The 21937-nt window shown below is 52.0% G+C and overlaps 1 protein-coding gene across 1 annotated transcript in view; it reads left to right on the forward strand.

Moving 5' to 3' along the window:
- Window positions 1-21937, forward strand: part of LOC128274556 (protein sickie) — a 161374-nt gene that overhangs the window by 68825 nt on the left and 70612 nt on the right. The window contains exons 6-8 of the mRNA XM_053012787.1: window positions 13589-13725; window positions 15260-15428; window positions 17651-19603. Coding sequence (XP_052868747.1) covers window positions 13589-13725; window positions 15260-15428; window positions 17651-19603 — 2259 coding nt within the window. The remainder of the gene's footprint in view (window positions 1-13588; window positions 13726-15259; window positions 15429-17650; window positions 19604-21937) is intronic.

The raw sequence follows: 21937 nt of genomic DNA on the forward strand, positions 1-21937 counted from the left end.
GAGACAAATCTCTTGGGACTGCGTCCAACCGCAGTGGCGACGATTAATCATCCAGCGCACAAGGGGCTCCGACCCGCGGCGCCGGGTCTGATAAGCCACCGGTTCACCGGTGGCCGAAGATTGATCACTCGCGACGGTGGGGCCCGCGAATTAATTGGACCGATCTTATCGACGCGAGGCTCTCGAAAAGGCGTTCGAGTTGGTGTGGTGTTCACGTCCGACGGTTGGTCAAGTTGGGACACGATGAAATTATCACGTCCAAACCGTTTGACAAGGCCGCGGCGGAGGATGTCGGCTACCCTTTTTTGGGACCACAAGGACCGGTCGGTCGGTCGGTCGGTCGGCGGGACTTGTATCACGATCGGCGTCTAGTTTTGACTAAACGGTCAATTATGGGATTTGGCAAACTATCTGGCGGCGGCTTTGGGACTGCAGATCGTCTTGCTGGAGATCGCCCAATCGCTCCGCGATCGCTGATGTAGGTTAAGGCCTTGTCACGACCACAACACGCTTCCATAAACAATGGTTTCTACTGTCTGTCAGCAATTGGCCCCAGGGAGGGCAAGTTTTGCGTGATGATCACCGCGTGAGTCACCGCGACGCGATGGAGAAGCCAAACCCAGCCAAAAGGCGAATCCTCGGCACGACCTGGCATATGAGTCAGCCATCGCGAAGAACAAGACTTTTCTCCCGACTTGCCAGAGAAGACCCGATTATTTATAGACGGCACCGCGCGGAACCAGCCAGAAAATCGATTTAAATGCGTTGTAATAAGTTATTGGTTTAATGAAGCCTTGCGGCGACGGCGGCGGACCGTTTCTCGGCGGGGGGCGTGTAGCGATTATGTGTAATTTCCACTCCGAAGACGCCACCTCGTCGACGCCTTTCTCCCGCGGTAATAGCAGAAGCCGAGCGCCATGTAAATTGATAAATGTTAATCCGCTTAGCGGCCGGCGGCCTCTCGCCGTGCTCGATGCAGCGCTGCAAGTCGCACTCATTAAATGGCGATATTAATTAACGCCTCTCGATCTCGGGCCGCCGAAGTCACCGCCAAGTTTTGTTACATTTGTGCACCGGAGAGTGTCAAGCAAGTCAGCCCAGCCAGGGGTCGGTTGGAGTCGGTTGTCTAGGAGATTGCTTCGCCTTGAAATTAATTAAGCTCGACGATAGGGACGACGAGCACCGGCCATCGCTCGGTCATAGTTGTAGTATTAATCTTCCACCGGATTCACCCGGGCCCGGGACCGGTCTGGAGTCACTGGGCAGAGGGACAAAGTTGCAACGTCTGGTCATCGCCTTCAACAACCTTCGTTGGCTCGTCGAAACGGGGCGCCTTCACAGTAACGCCAGCAAGGTTGTTACTACCGTTTTATGTTTCCCAGCGTGTCGTGTGTGTGTGCTCGATTTAGCAGTAAATCCGTTTCAACAGGAGTCTCCGATTATAACGGCCGAATGGCGACCTATTAAACCGTGAATCATCTTGGCTCCGTTAGTGTGTCCCTCTCACTGTGAAGTATTGACACACACGAAAAAAAAAGTGCGACAAACAACAACACGAATAAAGAGCAACACAATTATCGCAGCATAATGCTCCGTGGCGTGCGGCACGCGAAATTATGCGACAGCGGTTCGATAAGTTCCCTGCCGGCCCGGTTCCCTATGTCCTGTGAGTGTCCGTCGTCGATGCAGTAGTGTTTCGTGTGCGCCCCTGAAGCGGCCCCGAAATGGGCAATTCTTCGTCGTCCTCGTCGTCGCGCAGCGAAAAAGGGCGCAAGTGTCGCAGCCTTCCAAATTCGCCGGATGTTCGAAGGTAAATGTCGTATTTGCATGTTGTTTCGAAGGATGATGTTGAGCCGGCGAGGAGGAGCGATTTCTCATCATTCCGTCAGCATCCGCCACGGTCTTTCGCGTGCAGCTTTGGGGAATTTTCTTTGTTCTGCGGAAATTCATCCTCCGTTTGGATGCACTTTTCGCAAGTTCTTGTTGTCGAAATGAAATGAGTTTAAACATTTGCATTCTCCAGCGTCGTCGTGTCGTCATCGTGCAGTGGAATGAATATGCTACTCGCGAGTTATGAATATTCCTCGCGCGAGTTACGCTAAGCAGCTCAGCGGAGGAGTTTCGAATTAATTCCGAAGAAGTACCGTCTTTCGTCAGCAACGATGCGCTCTCTGTTCGTTCATCTCGCCGACTGTCGGGCCAATAAAATTAGACGGCGATAGTTTTGCGAAGAGTAGAAACGTTCGCCATCTTTAAAGCACCTTGCCTAACGCCCTTAACATTCACTCTGCCGGAGGGTCAATGCCTTCCCGCCAGAGCCAGGATCGTGTTCGCCATCACCGGTGGAGACGGTGGAAAAACGCTTTCGCACTTTGCATTTATGCTGCACCGGTGCACATAAAGGCTGGGCTGGCTGTGGCGATCGATTTCACGCGTTTGAAATTGGAGCCTCCCCAACGACGATTGGATTGCGCTCCTCGACCTCGACGGCCGAGTGCACACACTCCCAGGTGTTGGCAAGCAGACGGATTTGAAGTTGCGGCTTCAAAAACCCTCTGAAGCACCGGCTGAAGACCGTTCCGAGACCGTTAGACCCCGCTCGTCTGGAGTGGTTCTCTCCTACGGGTCGGCGCCATTTAAAGCAATCAAGAACAGATGAAACTCCGCGTGCCGCGGCCGGCGCGGAGATTGATGCAATTACGGGCTAATTTCATCAGACAACAAAACAACAATGATTTCGAGTGGGCGGCGCGCCTCGCGAGCTTCAGGCGCCGACGGCCCCGATGGTAATGAGAAAGCCCACGCTCGCGATGCATACACAATCGGGGGCCCGACGGCTTCGGGCGTCTTCTGGTGGATCTGGGCGTCCCGTTCGAGGCTTGGTCCCATTCTCCCCAACACCAAGATAATGATTGCATTGTTTTTTTTAAGGTAAAAAAAAGAACTCGTGGCAGCATAGTGTCGATCGGGAAGACCAATTAGGCGTCGTGCGGAATGTCGCCTTCGTCATTATAATTTTTAATCATCGGACGGCCCATTCCCGGCCCGCCAGGCGCCAGATTGGCCGCGGTTTGGTGGGCTACAATTTAATCTTAAGCCTGCCACTTGGTGTCAATTCCGGCCCGGCGACTGGCGACTCCGATCGATCCGGCGAACTGGCGTGGTGTAACTCCATTAGCGATCGTGAAATAAACTCTACCCCGAAGTGGACCGAATTTATGGCCACGAACGCCAACGGGAAATATTGTCGCGATTTTTTCTCACATTTCTCGGAAGCCTCCACGGACCACGGTCCGACGGTCCAAAAATGGGAGTATTTTCTTCGCTGGGCGAGTGAACCGCAAGAAGGTGAACCACCGGGTGACTACCGCTGGCCACGGTGTTTTATTGCCCGCCCGATTCGTCCACGAAGTCGGAAGGTCGTTCAAATGATGTGGGCGCCCGAAAGGTGTTAAATTTCCTGTGCCGTCCCGTTGGCGTGCCGGTGCCCGTGGGAGGAATTTTTGGTCATATTCGTGGTGTCTCTCGCGGGCAACGCATAAATCTTGGCCGCGAGTTTGCAGTTTTTCAACGGTACATAAAATGCCGTCAATTCGACATTATTCCGACTCCGGGGTGTTGTGCAAGCAAACAAGCGAAAAAAGCGACGCACGGGAACTTTCGAGCAAACGATGGCGGATTGGTTCAATTTCGCACTGGCTGGGATGTCCCGTTTTGGGATCTTAAACGTCATGTTTCCATTCGTGCCTTATCTTTGGGCCTGCCTTTAATCCTCTGGTGCTTGCGTTGCGTTTAATCTACCGGTACTATCCTTGCGAGATTGTTAACTTCAGTTACTGTAGTCGATCAACGGTGAAATCTCCAACATGATTTTGCAACACATTTGTGTTGGCCCAAGTGGCCTATTGTAAACCTCTTCTATCAGCTTGTTCAATAAGTTTTGCGGTTCGATCAGAAAAACACAATTTTATTGTTTAAAACACACTTTTTTAGTCAGTATGGTCTCCCTGAACATCAATACACTTATTCCAAAGAGATTTCCAACTATGAATTCCATCCCTGAAGTGAGTCTGGTCTGGATATCTGGAAGGGCTTAAAAATACGGTTCCTGAGCTGTTATGACTTCATACTTTGAAGAAACACGCTTTCTACTCATGAATGTTTTAGATCTGATGGAAGTCGTTAAGAACCAAATCTGGCGAATACGATGGATGCTCCAACAATTCGAACTTAATTCATGGACTTTTGCCACTGTTAAAAAAATGTTTAGATCGCCTTTTCAAGGCGTGTACGACCACGTTCAAATTCAGCAACCCATCTTTCTTCAGTACTGATTGAAGACGAAGTTGAAGACGAATTGAAGTTCATAAATCTTCCAAAAATAAAAATTCAATCGCTGCACGGTACTTGGATTTTTCCGTTGTAAAAAATACTGTGACACGTCGATACTAAATGGCTTGTAAACAAGTGTAAAGAATAAATTGACAGGTTAAAATGAAACTTCACATACGTTCATATGAAGATTGTACCAACATAACAAAAACAAATTAGGCCTGTAGTAGCTCCCTCTGTTATTGAACCGTAAAAATTACTGAACAACCCAGTAGTTGGCTTGTGGCAAAATTAACTTCGACAGTTTAGTTATTCATCCAGATTAGATCTGCTACAAGAAGTTATCGAATTGGCCAACGAAGGCAGAAACCTGCTCACATTCACGGACACACAAGCCCCAAGCCAAGATCGGATGCTCTAAAATGTTGCTCAGATCAGATATGCAGTCACTGATCAGGCAAGACAATGGCAGGAAAACCGTACGAGTTTGTTGCATATCATTAAACCACTACATTCAGCTAGGCAAACATGTCGGGCAGCTATAACCCAAAAGTCGTAGATCACCTTAGTAGGACACACCGTCTTCACTCAAAAGTGTCTCCTCGGGAAGGTTTCTAGTCGTAAGATTTGCTACAAATGCAATTCAAAACTTGCCGAAACTAGACTACGAAGCTCCACGAAACATGCATAAGAAATAGTAAATTTTCACCCAGTGTTGATTGTTCATTCATAGGGTCCCGAAGCCTGTATTCATACTGTTATTCATGCTGTTATTTAATCAATCGTCTCGTAATTTGTCTCTATCACCCGGATGATGGGAGAGCCACTTTTATAGATATTAATTTCGGGACCGCTACCCAAACTCGATTAAATAACATTGATCGCCTGGCCGTATGGTGGTGGTCGGGCCCCAAACCGTCCCCGTAGCCCTATCCTATTTGTCGTCTATTAATGTTCAATTACAATTATTGATGATGCCAAGTAAAGTAACGCGTTCCGCGCGCTTTCCTCTGCTTTCCCCGCGGGCATTCTAGCGGGCACCGCAACATTACCCATTAGCCAAACGAACACAAACTTAGTGTCACTTCCCGGGAATGTTGCTTCCAGCGGCTTGTCACGACACGATGTCTTCCCGGGTCTTCTTGGCCCTAAAATTAGCTCCCCACTCTGGAGCCACGTTGGATTGAATAATAGCTCTAGTCTTTTCTCTTTATGCGGCGCCCGGGTTCGTGTTGTCGGAGTGCAACGCTCACATGCTTTCGTGCTGATTCACGCCTGCTTATGCAGGCCACGGAGGCTGCCCGTCCGCTCGCATATATTTCACGTGTCACCGGCACTCCCAACTTCCACTTGCTTGCCACTCCGTGGCCACGTTCCGCTCCCGGGCGGAGTGATTCAGCTGGAAAATTGACACATTTTTCTGTCGTTTCTGGTGCTGCTTCATTGTAGCCGCGCTTTTAACGATCTCGCGCGCGTGCACTTCTGTGGCCACAAAGAACCACCATCGCCTGGTTCCTGGTGATGGGACTTTGGGATCGTAAACTCGGTTCCAAATTAAAAATCGTATCCAATTCGAGGCAAGTTTGCAGCCGGCAAAACATGTTCGAGCGGTTGTTATTCAACGTTTGTTTACATTCGGGCGAATTGTGGAACTCCCGAACTGTGTGCTGCCGGGCATCGGGCCGAAACCGCTTTACGAGACAACATAAATCATAAACATCGTTCGATGCGCCGCGGTTATGGGCGCTACCGTGCGCGCTCCGTTCGAACTACCAATCGGACCGATGGGATCCTTTGCCGGCTATTAATGGCCGGCTGTCCATCGTCGTCGTCGTCGACGTCGATTGTCAACCGACACTTTTATGACCCTCCCCAACCCTCTGTGGCTTTCGAAAATAGACATGGACGCACATTTGACGGGCCGCAAAACGATGACACGATCATCATCGGCATCATCATCGTCACCATCATCGATTTACGAGTTCTTCGTACGAGACCGCTAGCTGGGACGGCCGTCCCCATCCGTGGCCCGCGGTCCGCTACGCAAACAAGATGTCATCGACCGGTTGGCGAGCCGGCGGCGGCCAACATCGAGTCCCGTAAAACGTTATTCCCGGCGTTCCTCCCGGGGGCCGACACCGCCTCCTATCGCGGACGCACTCTCTATCGCTGGCAGGATCTCTCGGTGCCGCCCGAGGCACTGGGTCAAAAGTGTGTTTCGGTCAACTTGGCGGCGGCAGTGCTGGACTTCCCAACAACGCCCTCCGGCCGGATGATCGATTCCGAGGGCGACGTCAAGAGTGGGCCATCCGCCGGGACGTAGCGTAATGGGCACGACGCCGGAAAGCAGAAAGTTTACGGCGCGCCGAACCGTTGCCGAATCACCCGGGGCAACCTCTTGACACTGGCCGATGGACGTTAACGGGGACCGCCGCCGGAAATTTATGCGTTAGTTGAAATTATTTTAGTCCGACATTCGCCGGAACGCCAAAAATGTTTCATTTCGCGTTTCGCGTATATTTCTGTGGACTGGCGCGGTGGCACCCGAAAAACCAATCGAAAGCAGATGCTGTCCACCGGCCGGCTGGCCGACCAAGCCAAGCCGAGCCGAGCGGAACCGTTTTAATTCGAATGCGAACTTTGTTTATCGCTCGCTCTGTCGGACCGAAAAGTGTTGCTGCCAAAACTCTTCGTCTTCGATCTTTTGACTTCTGACGTCACGTGGCCACGGCGGTGGTTCCGATGGGCGACTCTCGTTCCGGCCCGAAGTTATGAGTGCCTGTTTATTATGCGCAATCAAGAGTTGTTGATTGAAAGTTTTTGCATAAACAGACCGGGCGGGCTCCAAACGTAACCTAGCTCCGGACTCCGGATGTCGTGACGTTTGACACTGAAGCTTACCGTTCGGTCGATGCTGAGCCGGTGGATGTGGGGCTTTGCAATTAGTCTCTGGGCTCACGTTGTGCGTACCGTAGCACAAGATTGATCAAGTCATCAAAATAATAAATCCCACACAATGGCCCAACCTCGAACGACAATCTGCATGTGTCTGCCGTCATCATAATGCAAGGGTGTCCCCGGTGCATAATGGCAATCAGACCGAGGGTACCGTTCGCCAAATCTTCCTGACGTTCCGGAGCTTCCTACGTGTTTCCTGCTCCCTGAAAGTCTCGCGTCTGAACCGAGGCCTGATGCTGCACGCAACTGATGCGCTCTTCTGCCTACACTGCACTTGGTTACATCCACGCAAATCTGCAATCGTGGTCTGGCTGGCTGACTCTGGAGGGGGCCAGGTAATAAATATTGGAAAACTGCACGCGACGATACTCATAAAGGCGCATTAATAAGCCCCGGTGGCGACGACGACGATGGGCCTGCGCCTTCTTCCTGATTGCTCCAGTATACGACAGAGACCCCTCGTCGTGGCACCCGACGGTTTGCGTAGGTGTCGCGAGGGTTCGAAGCCTCGTGGTCCCGCACCTTAATGAGGTCTCGCCGTAGGAGACCCTGATGCCCGGTCCCCCCGGGTCGAGATGATGCAGTGGGTTGGATGGAATACAAACGGGAATGGCCCAAGGTTCCAAGAGCCCCAGGAGCTGCAGTTGTGGTTGTCGGGGTCCCTAGGCTTGATAGACCCGAACCAGTCACGAAGCACTGTTCGATCAATCAAGCTGAAGACGAACAAAAAAAGGGTTCCATTGGGTTCGTCGAACAGTAGCCAACGTCTGGATGGGAGCTCTTCATACTGGAACGACCCCCCGAGCGATCGAACGGGAGGGAGATCCGACCAAAACGAAGACACGCGTAGGCGATCTCATCTACAGTTATTAATGACAGTACATTAAACCGGCGGCGGCCGGCCCGTGTTGTGCCCGGAGACCCTGCAGGAGTTCAGTGGGATTACCTGTGCCCCGAATGTGGGCTCAGAGACGGGCGTTAGTGTCGGCGAAAGCCCGGTAAGGTACAGCAAAGGTTAACGTCCTGTGGAGGTTCGTTTTATGATTCGCCACGCCGGGAAGTCACTGCTTGAAAACCTCACCAACAACCGACGACAACCAATCGCGAGAGGGTGACGAATGGCTAGAAGTGATGGTGATACGGTTTTTTCTAGCCCAACACTTCAACGCCATGGAGAGCGGAGACCGAGCGGCATCATAACGGCCATAAGTGGCTAAACATAGAAAGCATATGTAGCGGAGTTTGTATGTGTTTTCTTCCGTCAACTGCCGCTTCTGCATCCCTTCTGGATAGGAATAGATCATCCAGAGGCGAGAACTGGAACGCGCAACGGCGCACGTTGGGCCATAAAGTGTGAGACATTTTATCCATTTTGTCTAACGATGACGTGTAACGGGTTTCGGGGATGATGTGCGTGTTGGGACAGCCGGGCACGATCATAGATCATCCAGATGCGCCACAGCAGCGACCACAGGCAGATTAGATGCCGTACCGTTTGAAGAGCTGGTCCCGTTCGTGGTCCGTTTTCATGATAATTAACACCGATTTTAGTGAGGGCTCGTTCCGCGACCAGATGGATTCCGTCTTCAGACTCCGGAGTTGATGGCACTTTGTGGCTTGATTTAAAATAGAGTGACGGCAAATGGTTTCCAACACGCACCGGCCCAAGATCGCCCGTATAAATTATGCAATCCCCGATCCGTGCTATCGCGCGAAGAAACTAAGCCGAGTTGTGTGTTCCATTCTCCAAACATCCTCTCGGCCCCACTTTCGAGCACTCTCGGGGCTCAACTTTAACCTCTGCGGCCGCGCTGGTACCGCGGACCGGTATTTGACCGGTATTTCGCTCGCTTGTTGTGCAAATTGTGTTAGCCACCGCAGGCACCGTCACGAACGCCTGGCACCTCAAGGGTGGGCTCGGGCGCGACTCTCCTGGCGACTCCTAAATAGGTAATTTCCACTTTTCACCAGTTCACCGTGCACCGCCGTGCCTCGGACTCGATCGTAAAACACCGCAACCTGAACGCGGCCATCGTAACGGTGGCGACAACGGTGGCACGGGGCCAAGAAAGTGTGTTATATAAGGACATTGCAGGTCCCCGCGGGCGCGCGCGGTCGCTTTGCATGGCTACCATCTTCGCGCCGAATGAAAAATGTATATTACTTCAGAATAGAATCGCACAAAAATGTTGCTACTGCGGAGGCGAAGAAAAGGCCAATGGCTGGCCTGCCATACGGTAACCCTTTACGACTTACGTGCCCGGGCCGGGTCTCGCCGCGGAGGATTCCTTATAGGGCACCGGGCGATACAATCTTCGGATCTCAGGATGTTTCTTTTGTATGCAAATTGTGCAAGACGCCGCCGAACGGCGAAAACTCTTCGAGATTCGCTCTCTAAAATGGCCTTATAAACCCGCGTAGCAGCCTCTCCAGACGATCGGTTTCAAGTAGCGATAGATTGAATCATTGCCTTTTTGCCCGAGCCATTTTAAGAAAACGGAGAGTTCGCAAACAGTGATTCTTTTCACCGACCGATTTGGGTCATTCGGGCTTTTAGCCACCAGCCGGTCCGCGAGAGGAAACGGTGACCCATCGGTGGCCGTTAGATGTGAAAATGGTCCAAGCTCCAAAGATTAGCATCAATTATTGACATTCACATGAACGCGGTCACGGACTCTGTCTCTATCTCTCTTGACCTGAAGTGGCGTCGTCACTCTTCGAACCAAACTACCGTCAACAGGCTATAATTAACGGGTCTCTCGTCTCTTTAAGAATTATGTGGCCACATTCCACCGTACGTTCCTCCTCCTCCTCCTCGATTAGACACGGACTACAAATCGTAGTCCAAAAACGTAGCCCTTTGTGTGGGGGTTAATTAAATCGGCTTCGAAAACCATCGATCGGACCGCGAGATCGGTTCCCGGGATCGCCGATCGGGATTGATCGACTTCTTTCGGACGGACGAACGACGTGACATTCTTCGGTGCATCGTTCCTGGCGTTTCTCGAGGTCCGTTTCTTAATTAGGTCCGAATTGTGTCACCACCGCCCAACGCCCAGTGGCATGGGAAAACTCACAAACAAGGTTTTATTTTAAGTTCGGGCGCATTTTGTCGACCACCGTGTCCAGAAGTTCGCTCGAAAGCAGTATTCACCGTTCGATGTTGTCGATCTCGACTACTTTAAGATTTTTATATAGTAACTAGCTGTACCCGGTGCGAGCGTTGTTTCGCTTTTTAAAGGCAAAGGGCATATCCGTCGTTAATATGGGCAACCGTTCACGCGCCACGTGAAGACCCAGCCTGAACAACGCTATCCACTGGCGACTAACCACCAGCATATCCACAAACAGACAGTAATTTTTATACATTTAGATGAATGAACTTAATTCGTTGGTAAAATGGTGTTAAAATAGAAAGGGATATGATCAATTATGCGGTCAATTTAATGTCTATCTTATATTGTTCATAACACATTTAATTATTCAAATGTTTGCTTCATGTATTCACATTTAATACATCAATTAATTAATTGAATAACTAACGATAACGAACGCCATAAATACGGCCTGGTTCGTTTTTCTAAGATTAAAAAATACAAAAAGATAACGAACGCCGCCATAGGACCTAAACAGCTTTATGTCCAAAAACTAGGAGAAGAACATGTGCGTTAGCAGACCCAATTTTTAGTTTGTCGCACGATTAGAACTTTATTGCTTTATTGCTTTATTGATAAGTCAGATTAATTTATGTCAGTTCCTAAAAGCAGTCAAGACATTCAAAGGCTTTTCAAGTGCTATACAATTAGCACAACTGTTGACACATTACTGTTTATCTACACCTCGGCTCCGAATGGATCTGATAAACAGAATACGATAAATGATGTCCTACTTAGAGCATACAATTCTTTTACCTTTGTGTGGGTCAGGGTTCCAGAGGCCTGTTCTATGACTTTGATGTTATAATTCAACCATAAACTTAAGGTTATTAAAAAATATAAGTATTAATTCAAGAAATTCTCCACAATCTAGCAATTGGCTTCGGGGCCTGTTTCTGCTCGGAATGGTGTCGAGCGACCACCGAGAACACCCGTCGAGGCCGAGGCTAGTCGTAAAACTTATTCGTTCCAGTTTGGTTCCATTGGCCTGCGCTTCGCCAGTTTTTACACCCGTTCGTTTTCACCGGGAGGAAATTGAAAAGTGCAATAAAGTAATGCCGCCTTCTCCGTGCAGCGTGTAGGCCGCGAATTGGTGCATTCGATGCACTTCCGCCGCATCGCTGGACACATCCCGTGCGCTGTCGCTTGTGCGTTCATCGCCTCCGCTCGCAGAAGGCCCGCAAAAGGTCCAATAAGAAAAACGACTCCAACCGAGTCTTGCGGTTTTCGTTCTGCTTGCGCCACACTGCGGCCAGCGATGATGCAACCTAAAAATAAAGCCGGAAAGTATCGAGAGAAATTCGATGCGCGCTGCTCGCTCTCGGACCACGGCTATGTTTATGGAGCCGGTGTCGTGGCCAGTCCGCGGTGCACGTGTTGTTGGGTGCACGCCTTTTGCGTATCTCACTCTTTTCTTTATTTTATCTTTTCCAAACATACGCCGCCACTCAACGTCATCTTCGAAACGTTTGACGCCCGTCGTTGTTTGAGAACCAACGGGAACCCTGGGAATATATGCAAAATTGCCGCTCAATCACGCCACACTGTCATCATTGCGCGCTGCGTCCACTTTGCGTCCACCTGAAATGTGTCCGATAATCTCTCGGCCTCACTTGGACAGTGAAAGTTTTCCGCTTTCCCGGCTCCGCGGTTTGCAAACAAAAACACGGACGGACACACGCAAATTGCCGCCGATTCCGATCGGATGCTGCAGAACCGCCGGTGCCGGTGCGCCGGAGTGCTAGAGAGGTACCGTTTGATTCGCGAACGGTTACCGTGGTTCCGGTTATCAACTGGGCCCTCGCGCCCGGACTGCCCAGTTCCGCTCGCTGGCGTCGACAATCACCACAGCGAGCGAGCGAGCGGTGCCTCTAAATAATCTCCAACCGACCTAACCCCGGCCAGGGGGTGGCCAGAGAGATTCATAAATAATTTATATTCGCACCGGCTCGGTGGTCGCGCCCTGTGCCCACTAATTGCCACCGGAACGACGAGCGATTCGGTTCGCCCGGTGTCGGCGGACACCCCAGAACGGTCGCGCTGTCAATGAACTCGCCCGGAGCCTCGCAGCTGGAGATATGGCCCCGTTCCGGGAGGTCGGCTCTAGTCCGGTCCAGCAGTGCGAACGGGAACAGATTACGGTTACTCATAAAACGCGGGTTTTTTCGAGGTGCTGGTCAGCGATCGGGCAGCTGTGTTCCTAGAAGTCTGCGGGAGGTCCATCGCCCTCCCAGTCCGGCCGCAATGGGCACGGAATGGTTAAACAGTTGACATCGACATGGATGAGCCACCGAAACACACCCGACTTGAGCTGTGCAACAGCTGGCTGACTGTTGGTAACACCAGAAGCCACGGCCCGCCGAAGTGAGATTATCCATCTGGCCTGCTCCCGGGGGCCACAAAACCCGTTCCCTGGGAGGTTCCACTCAGGCTCATTGGATATTCTATCGACGCACGCAAAACAGGCCCCCTTGGTCGTCGTCGTCGGTGCATCGGTGCGTCGGGCTGGAGAACTGGACCAACTGGCTTCGGTGGCAGAATTAGCAATGCAGCCCTAAGGCGCACTCAGTCCTCGCGTTCCCAGCAGCAGCGAGTCGGTCGGGAAAAGCAAATCTTTGGCGCGATTTTTTCCAGTTCCTTCGTGGCCGCCATCACCTTCGTTCGTGGCGTTTATTTAGTTCCCGTTAATGGGTCAAATTTATCACACCTTCTTCTCGTGTCGTGTCTTGATGTTGGCTTCTGGTTTGGAATTTCCACCTCGCTTCTTCCTCGAGGGCTCGAGCCCCGAGTTCTTGCGTGTGTCAAAACTTAACGCGGTCAGAAGAGAATCTAATTTAATTATGCAAATGGCGGGCTGGCGTGGGCAGCGGAAGATGACCTTCTTCAGACGATCAACTGGGCGGCCGGGGGCCTAATCGGTAACGATTTGCATAATTTCCATCGAAAGTGCCGGCCGGACGAAAGCAATTGATGTTGGCGTGTCATCGCTTTAATTCGACGTTTGTCTAATCGCGCTGGAATGCTGCGCCGGTGCGGGGCACCGGACGGGGACTGCGGGGACTTTCATCACCGGTGATTGACTTTTGAGGGTCGGCGCATCACTAAACCGTTCTCCATTCTCTCTTTCTCCCGCTCTCTTGCAGACAACTTCCGGTTCCGTACGCCAAGCCGGGCGTAAATGGCGGCACGGCCATCCCACTGCCGGCGACGGTGCTGGTCACCCGACGATGTCCGCCGGATAAGGTCCGGCCACTGCCACCGACACCGAACCAACAGACCGGTAAGCTGGGGTGTTTATCGAATCCCATTCTCGACTCCAGGCACACTGACGATGATGACGATGGAACCGAGATCGAACGGACTGCCCGGGCCCAGATGTAAACCGACTCCGACCGAAGAAGCTGGATTGTTAATTAGTTTCACTCACTGCACCATCGCTCCGGAACCCCCGCGGAAACTTGGGGACCCTTTTCGAGTGATAAAACTTTGGTCACAAACCTCACTTTTGTGTTTGAATGTTTCGAAAGTTCCGCAAAGACGAAACCCATTACGGAGAGGATTTACCGAAGGCTCCGGCATTAATCTTTCGCATCCGACGAAGCCCGTAGCTGTAAATCAAAACTATAATTAAAGGAGCGCTCGAGTCTCGGGTCGGCGCATACGAAATTGATGGAATAATTAAGTGGCGGAGGCTGCGTTCGGTACCGGCTTCGAGCAAACCGTCCATAATGTGGCTCGGAAGACGAGAACTCTTATCGCTCGAAAGCCAGCCGAATGGTAATTAAGCTGTTCTTCGAAACGCGCCTTCAGTGTCCTGCGGAGCACTAGAACTACTCTCTTTCGTAAGCGACAATTCTAGAACTGCTCAGAGATTGAAGGAAATCTTACAAATCCAGACCGTATCCCGGGAGATTTCCTTCAAAAGAATCCATTGTATTCCCAGACCCCCCCGAGGGGGGAACCGGTGTGAAGGGCCTTCGAGGACGATAAAAGCCACACTTAGCCTCCGCTATCGCAATCTGCATAAAACATCAGCATCGACAACTGCAGCCCTTCCGGAAAACTGCATTCACCTACCCCAAACGACAATTAAAACGGAAATTCGATTAAAATTCATCGTTATCCGGCAGCGCTCTTCAGGAGTCGTCCGATACGGCTACCGAAATAAAAGTCCAGCCAAAGTCCAATTAGAACCGGGGGCTCTGGTCAAGGTGAACACACACATCGCCAACATGTTTAATCTCCTATAAATTAATTATAAATAAGCTCCGACAGTTCCCGTACCAAGCGCACGGAAGCTTAGCAGGTCATCCGGCCAGTCTGAGTTTCACCGCAGCACACGGCAAAGTTTCCGTTTCCCTCCGGCTGCAGGTATCGCACCGCAACCTCATATCTCAGATAATTTGGCAAGCGGATAGCAATCCTTGGAGTGAACCGGGACTGGCTCTCACGTTGGACCATAAAGCTGAATAATAAATTATCGGAACCGGAGCGTCCGGAGAGTGGTCAGGTTTTCAGTGGCCCCAGCGGGACCCGTACATACAGTTACAGAATCGAATACATGCGTCCTGCTACGGAGCAATCCGGAGTTGCTTTAACAACCGTGCTGGCCACCCGGGCCCGACCCGGAGCCATTTCTCATTATTTGTGGATTTTAAATGCATGCCACCCGCCCTTTATGATGGCCACTGCAAAAGGCGGTCCACGGCACCGTGGTCGTCCTCGCATCATCGTTGTCCGCTGGGGACGCCCGTAACGGCTTATTTAGAATTAAAAATTCACTTTCTACTTCTCTCACTCTCACTCATCCACAGGACTGCACGGTGGCTTACAGAAGCATACCCTCGGTGGTGGTTGCGGCGTTGGCGGTGCCATGGTCGGAGTCGTCTCGAACAGCACCCCATCCGACGGTGGCAGCTGCCCGGGGAGTCCCCAGCACAACGGTACCGCGATAATCACCCAGATCCCGAAGGGAAACAATAGGTAAGTAATCCATCTGCTTCAACAACAACCAACGATGCTGATGTAGGGGAGCTGTGAAAATAATCGAGACGGAACCGTGACGGATGCTCGCCGCGCTAGCGACTCTACTGTTGCACCGAAAAAACTACGATTTAACCGCTGCCCGGCTACTTATGATGGCCGGGAACAAAAAGTAGAAGGCTCCTGGAGAAAAGTTCCTGGGCGCCGTCACCGGGACAAAGGCGAAACGCTTAGCTTCCTGGGTTGGGCCGAAGGTGCCACATCCCGGCCAGCTCGTGCTCCTTTGCTTCAGCGGAGGATACAGAGAGAGCGTGAAGCGAGAAGTTTCATTTTCCACGTTGCTTCGCCCCCATTTTATGTTGGCTGCAGGACGGTGCATTAACCCCCGCGTTAATCCGCCCAAAGACTGGGCACTGGGTTGTTTGGGAAGGATCGTTTTGTGGGGGGTAAGGATCGCTATGAATTATGAATTCGGCATTGTTTCGATGGCTCTGGTGGGAAATTTTCAACCGCAAACGCTTTTCAATGGCTTAAGAGTTACTCCGTTTTTTTGGCCAGCGGTTTTGTGTTTTAATGTTTTAAATCACCTTTTCATTTTTTAGCTGACTTCTCTATTTTCAACTAATTTTTGCTCAGAGTGTGTCTGCGTGTTTTTTTGTTTTTTCTTTACTCTTTCTCTTTTTTTGGTTCTCGAAGATGCTTTTGAAAATGCACCAAACATGAATGAAATGAACGAACGATATCCGAAAGACAGTTCTATCAATTGTGTCCTTTGTCCTTGTGTTTGATGTAGTAGCAAGTACTCTTCTACTATTTTAAACTCTATCCTTTATCTCACTGTACTTTAAATTAAATTTATGATATTATGTCTTTTGCATCTCTGTTTTGTGACCATTACATGGTCAGTATGCCACAAACTCGACCAATGTGAACGATATATAAAAACTAAATATTTAGCATATAAAACATAATGAGTACCGATGTAAAACCGTGAAAGAACAGGATGCGGTATCCCATCCCATGCCCATGGGGCGGGATTAAGGACATGTTGATATGTGACAGGCACAGGGCAGTGAGAGGGCTGGCCATGACCATGTCCCAAATACAGAGAGATTTAATTAATTGATGGAGTTGAGTGGAATTACGTTTACGAAAGTTTTACATTTTAATTTGAGGATTTTATTTGACAAAACACACATTTTTAATTTCGTCATATTTAACATCGCCGCCGTAGTGTTCAAAGCGAAAGAACAAGTCTTGTTCCACACGAACTGGTCCCCATTTTGCAACCGCGTGCCGTTTCTTTTAATCCACACACACACGAATGGCCGTGTGTTGGAGTTGTTTCAAAAGATTAAACCCTTTTCCCAAAAAATCGCCTTTGACAGCGAACGCCCAAAAAGAAGAACGAAACCGTAACCGTAATTCAATTTCGATCGATTCCGCGCCCGGTGCGCGGTGACTTCCAGCGATAGCGACCCACATATCGGGAGGTCGCTTTCGAACGGCCGCACACCAGAAACACGCAGCACCCAGCGGGGAGTGACACATCGCGTACATGAACAAGAATTAACACTTACTTGCGCAATAAATCAGAGTTCCACCCCCGGGACTTGGGAAGAAGGGCCTTGGGCCGGGACCGCGGTGACGGTGACCTTTGAGGGACAGGACTGAGCCGATTGCTGCCGATGCCGGAGACCACTTTTTTGCCGGGAGTCGGCGTCTTTTTTGGGCCAGGGAATAAATCAAACTCCGCAGAAGTCAACGTCAGGGCGCGTTAGGTATCTTCAAGGGAACGGAATGTTCGCAGGTTTGGAGCGTAGCAAATGCTGTCAATTACCCGCCCGGCGGCCATGGGGAACCCGGCACCCGGGTTCGGAATTCGATAAGAATTTGTTCTTTTCTTCGTTTTGCTCCCATCTTTTTGGCCAAGAATCACGCACGCCTTTGGGCCCAGGCGCCTCACTTTGCTCCCTCGGGAGTACTGTCAATAAATCAAGCATCACACCCCACGCGAGGCAGCATAATTTTCCGGGTCCCCCGCTCCCGACTGACTGCTGTGGCCGTGGATTTGTTTACAAATTTAATCCCCAGTCAGGAGGCAAGCGCCGGTCGGGGCCGTTTCGTGTGTAGATTGGAATTTTTTACGATCTTTGCACTTTTGCCTGGGTTTTATATTAATTTCTGCTCTCTCTCTCTCTCCCTCTCTCTCCGGCCGGTAGTCTGCGACTGCCCCAGGCGGCAAACTGCAAGATCCCGGCGAGCCCGTACTCGGCGTCGGCGGCGTCGACGATGCAGCATAACAATCACCATAATAATAACAACAACAACAACATCACCCTGATCCCGAACGGGAACGTGACGAACATTCCGACGAACCCGGGCCACCAGCAGCAACAGCAGCAGAAGCACTCGATGCTGGACAAGTTCAAGCTGTTCAACAGCAAGGAGAAGCAGGACCGAGCCGCCCAAAAGTCCCAGATCTCGAAGCGGACCAGCTCGAGCAGTGGGTTTTCGTCGGCCCGGAGCGAACGGAGTGACTCGAGCCTCAGCCTGGACAATGGCCACCAGCAGACGATGACGCCGACACCGGCCGGCAAGCTGGGGAAGGAGACCGCCTGTCCGAAGAAGCCCGCAGACCCAAAGTCCGCGGCCATGACGGCGTCAACCGGGAAGTCCTCGTCGAAGCTCGTTTCGTCGTCCAAATCGAGCGCGAAGGAATCGGCGAAGGCGGCTGCGAAGGCCGAGAAGCTGCGTGGGGTTAAGGAGCAACCGCCCGGTCACCACCAGGAGTCGGCGACGGCCCAGCCCCACGTTCCGCTCGCGCCCCAGAAGGCGCAGAAAATTCCGATGGCGACAACCGTGACGACGACCTCGATGGCGGCGGCGGCGGCTGCGGCTGCGGCTTCGGCGGCAGCACCGTCGGGGGGCTGCGTCGTGGCGTCGTCGAAGGCGCAAGACGCGTCCTCCAGGCTGAAACTAGCCACCGTGGGCAGTGGCAGAAAAGTGGACACCAAATCCGAAAGTAAAACGAGTTTGCTGCTGCAGCACCAGCAACTGGGTTCGCCGATGATGATGTCGCCGTCGCACTTGCAGTCGCCCAAAACCATGCTGCAGCCGCAGCAGCAGCAGCAGCCTCAGCAGCAGCCTCAGCAGCAGCTGCAGTCAGCAGTTAACACCGGCATTCCGAAGCCGATGGCCGCGATCAAGGGAACCAGCAAGCCGTCGCACCTGCTGAGCCCGTGCGCGGCGGCAAAGGAAGAAGCCGTCGTGGTGGCCGTGGCGAAGCTGGCGGAGTCGGGCAAGACGGGCAACAACAACAACCCCAACGGTGGCGGCAACGGCAGCATGTCCGACAGTATGCACTCGAACTCGACGCAGGGCGCATCGATGGGCCAACACTCGAACTCGAGCGACACGTCGAGCGTGGTCGCGTACCGGCCCAGCTCGGACTCCGGCTCGGAGCAGCTGATCCACTCGCCCCAGAAGCCTCTCGGTCCGGCCAGTGGAGGACCCAACCTGCCTCTCTATGGCGGAGGCCAACCGGACGTCAACCTGAACAGCAACCTGAACGGCGGCGGCGGCGGAGGCTTCCACGGCGGCAACGGCAACAACCATATCAACAACAACAACCACACGACCAGCACCAACAACAACAATAACAACCTCAACCTCAGCAAGTTCCACACCGTCCCGGCCAAGATCCTCAACACTGCCAGCGGCGGCGGGATGGTGTCTTCGACGGCGGCCCCGCCGATGCCTCCAGGACCTGGAACCGGCGCGCCCAACGGGACGACGATCTACGAGCAGGACGAAAAGCAGATCACGGTGCTCCCGATGCGGCCACTGCTGCGTGGCTACAACAGCCACGTCACACTGCCCACGCGCGGTACCCGCGGACATCACCCGCACCAGCCGCACCACCACCACCAGTTCCTGGGGACGGCGGCCGACTACGGGTGTGAAGATTTCGGTGGCCAGGGTGGCGGTTACTGCAGTGACGGTGACGCGCTTCGCAAGATCCCGGCCCGCTACTCGGACAATATCGACAACGGCTACCTGTCGGAGGGGGGTGGTGGCGGTGGGATCCTGACCAGCGGCGGTCGCCAGCACGCGGCCTCGTACATCAGTGCGCTGCGGGCGCGTACCCAGCTCCCGACGACCATCGAAGAGCGGTAAGTAACGGAGGGTGCGGAGACCGCATGTCCGCGCATAACGTTGTCGGATTAGTGTTCCGTTATCCCCCCCGGTCTGGACATTCGTACGTTTGCTCTGTGTGTGTGAGTTGTGAGTGCTGAAAGTATCGCCTTGGAGGTCGCGTGGTGAATCCTTCGGCGAGCGATAGTGCACGTATCGGTCCCAGCTCCTACAAAAGGCGAAACTAATCGTGCAGTACTTCTGTGTGTGTGTGTGGGTTGGCCACCTCTCGTGTATATCCTCGTGATACGCTCAGGCAACGGGCAAATCCCAAAATAATTGAACCTTTCGCTGCGGTAATGCGATCTGCGGTTTTGACAAGTGGTTTTGGGGTGGATCCGGCTCCGCTACGGAACGGACGGATTTTATGGACGTTACATGAGTTGGGTTTGTTGTGTGGTTCCACTTTCCCTCGGAAGCCTTCGCCGCCATCGCCAGTAGTGTAGCAAGTGTTCTTAGGTGGCAATTAAACGACGATGCCAACGGTCGGTCCTTTGCCCCAATAGTTCGGCTCGCTTCGCCGTCTTCGGAGCCTTCGGAGTCGCCTTGCAACAATTAATTTACTTACACCACAACCAAAGTGGTCCTTATCCAGCCGCCACCATCAGAGCACGCTCGGTGCGTGCGCTTATTGATCGGTGCGGATGCGTGCGCCATTTTTGAAACGGCTCCGAGTGATCTCGGAGGGTGACATTCCACCGTTTGTTGAAGGGGGGGTGGGTTTACTACCGACCGCTACACCCAAAAACACACGCACCACTGGGAAGGATAGGAAGGAACAATACCCTTTTATGTTTTATTTAATTCCCAACACCCGAACCCGGGTGGGTTCTGGCCGTTTGCATCTCGTAGCTCATAATTATGCTTTTCATTTGCTGCTGTGAACGACACCGACGATTGGTTGTTGAACAGAGAACACATTGTGTGGCCGGATCCTGCGAAGGAGAGGATTTCGGCGACGGCGATTTCCGCGTGCGGAAGGAGTGAGTTGAAATTCATTATTTCGAGCAGATAGCAATCGAACCGCATCAAACCCGCTGGCTGGCCAGGCACCAGGAACGTGTGTGTCCTTTTGTTGTGCCGATGCCGATGTGCTTCGCTTGGCCGGGAACGAGGACACGCCTGGAGACAAGCAAATTTAATTACACCTCCTTTTAGGTGGTGTAATATTGTTGCACATCGTACATGCCGCTGCTTGGCCACGAGAACTTCCGAGTGTCCTAACACCTTCCCTAATGCAGCGTCTCGAAGCCAACAACATTGAAGTGTTGGCCGCCCAGTTGCCGATAGGATGTTGTGGTTTTATCGTTCACCCTCCACGGAAACCCGACTATCACCGGTGCTGCTGTTCTTGCGGCTGAGGTTGGGAAATTGAAACATCTGGTTTCTGGCGGAATACAACATCGTAGTCCACAAAACGTGCCGTTCTAGCGTCTGTCGAGTGTGTGTGTGTGTGTAAATATTTTATCAACACACAAGCCACACGCAAACGGAGGCAATGTCCGTTTGATGTCCGATATCGCTTCCCGCAAGCATCTTTTCCGCAGAATAGAGCGGCTCGTGGTGGATTTTTGCTTGTCTTCGGCTTCTTCCGCCTGACCATATCCTTAACCTTGTTGGGGGTAAATCCTATTCCGGTCTTAACCTTTCTCCCAGGGGTTGAGTGAGATATTGCATGTTCTCCAGCTATTTTCGGGCACTGATACCGGGTGTCGGCCGGAGTGTTTCACGGACCGGGGATGCTCACTCAGTAAATCGTTAGTTATTGGACACCTAAAACGAAGTGAACATCCTAAGTCTTACGATATGAGCGGCGGACAGCGGCTAGTAATGCGTTAGTTGATGGTGCTTTTTCGCATTTTATATGGAGTTATGGAATCGAAAGGATACCCATGAATTCAACCAGATTTCGGGCTAGTGACTCACCTTCCGTAAAATTTCTCATTTTCCCAGACAACACCAAGCTCTGCCTCATTTTTATACACATTGATTATGCGTGGACATGCTTTCCAATTTGAGTTCGGGTCTCTTGAAGACACACGACTTCTCATCACGGATTTTGCTGTCCACACCGACCGCGACTTTTCTTCCTTAACCGCGACTCTTCTACAAGATTGAGCACGACCCCGTCAGGAAGCCACCGGCCGACGGCTCTGGAAAGCCATCCAAAACCAAAAGGCAATTGTTACCAAGAGCCGCGGCTATTGGTAGAGCCAGTTAGCCGCCACTTGCATGCCAGGCTGCATGCCAGGCTGCAAACAAGCTGCAGACCCGCGTACGAGCCAAGAGAGATGATCACCGATCGACTCACG

The sequence above is a fragment of the Anopheles cruzii genome, chromosome 3 (genome assembly GCF_943734635.1).
Source record: "Anopheles cruzii chromosome 3, idAnoCruzAS_RS32_06, whole genome shotgun sequence".
Lineage (NCBI taxonomy): Eukaryota > Metazoa > Arthropoda > Insecta > Diptera > Culicidae > Anopheles > Anopheles cruzii.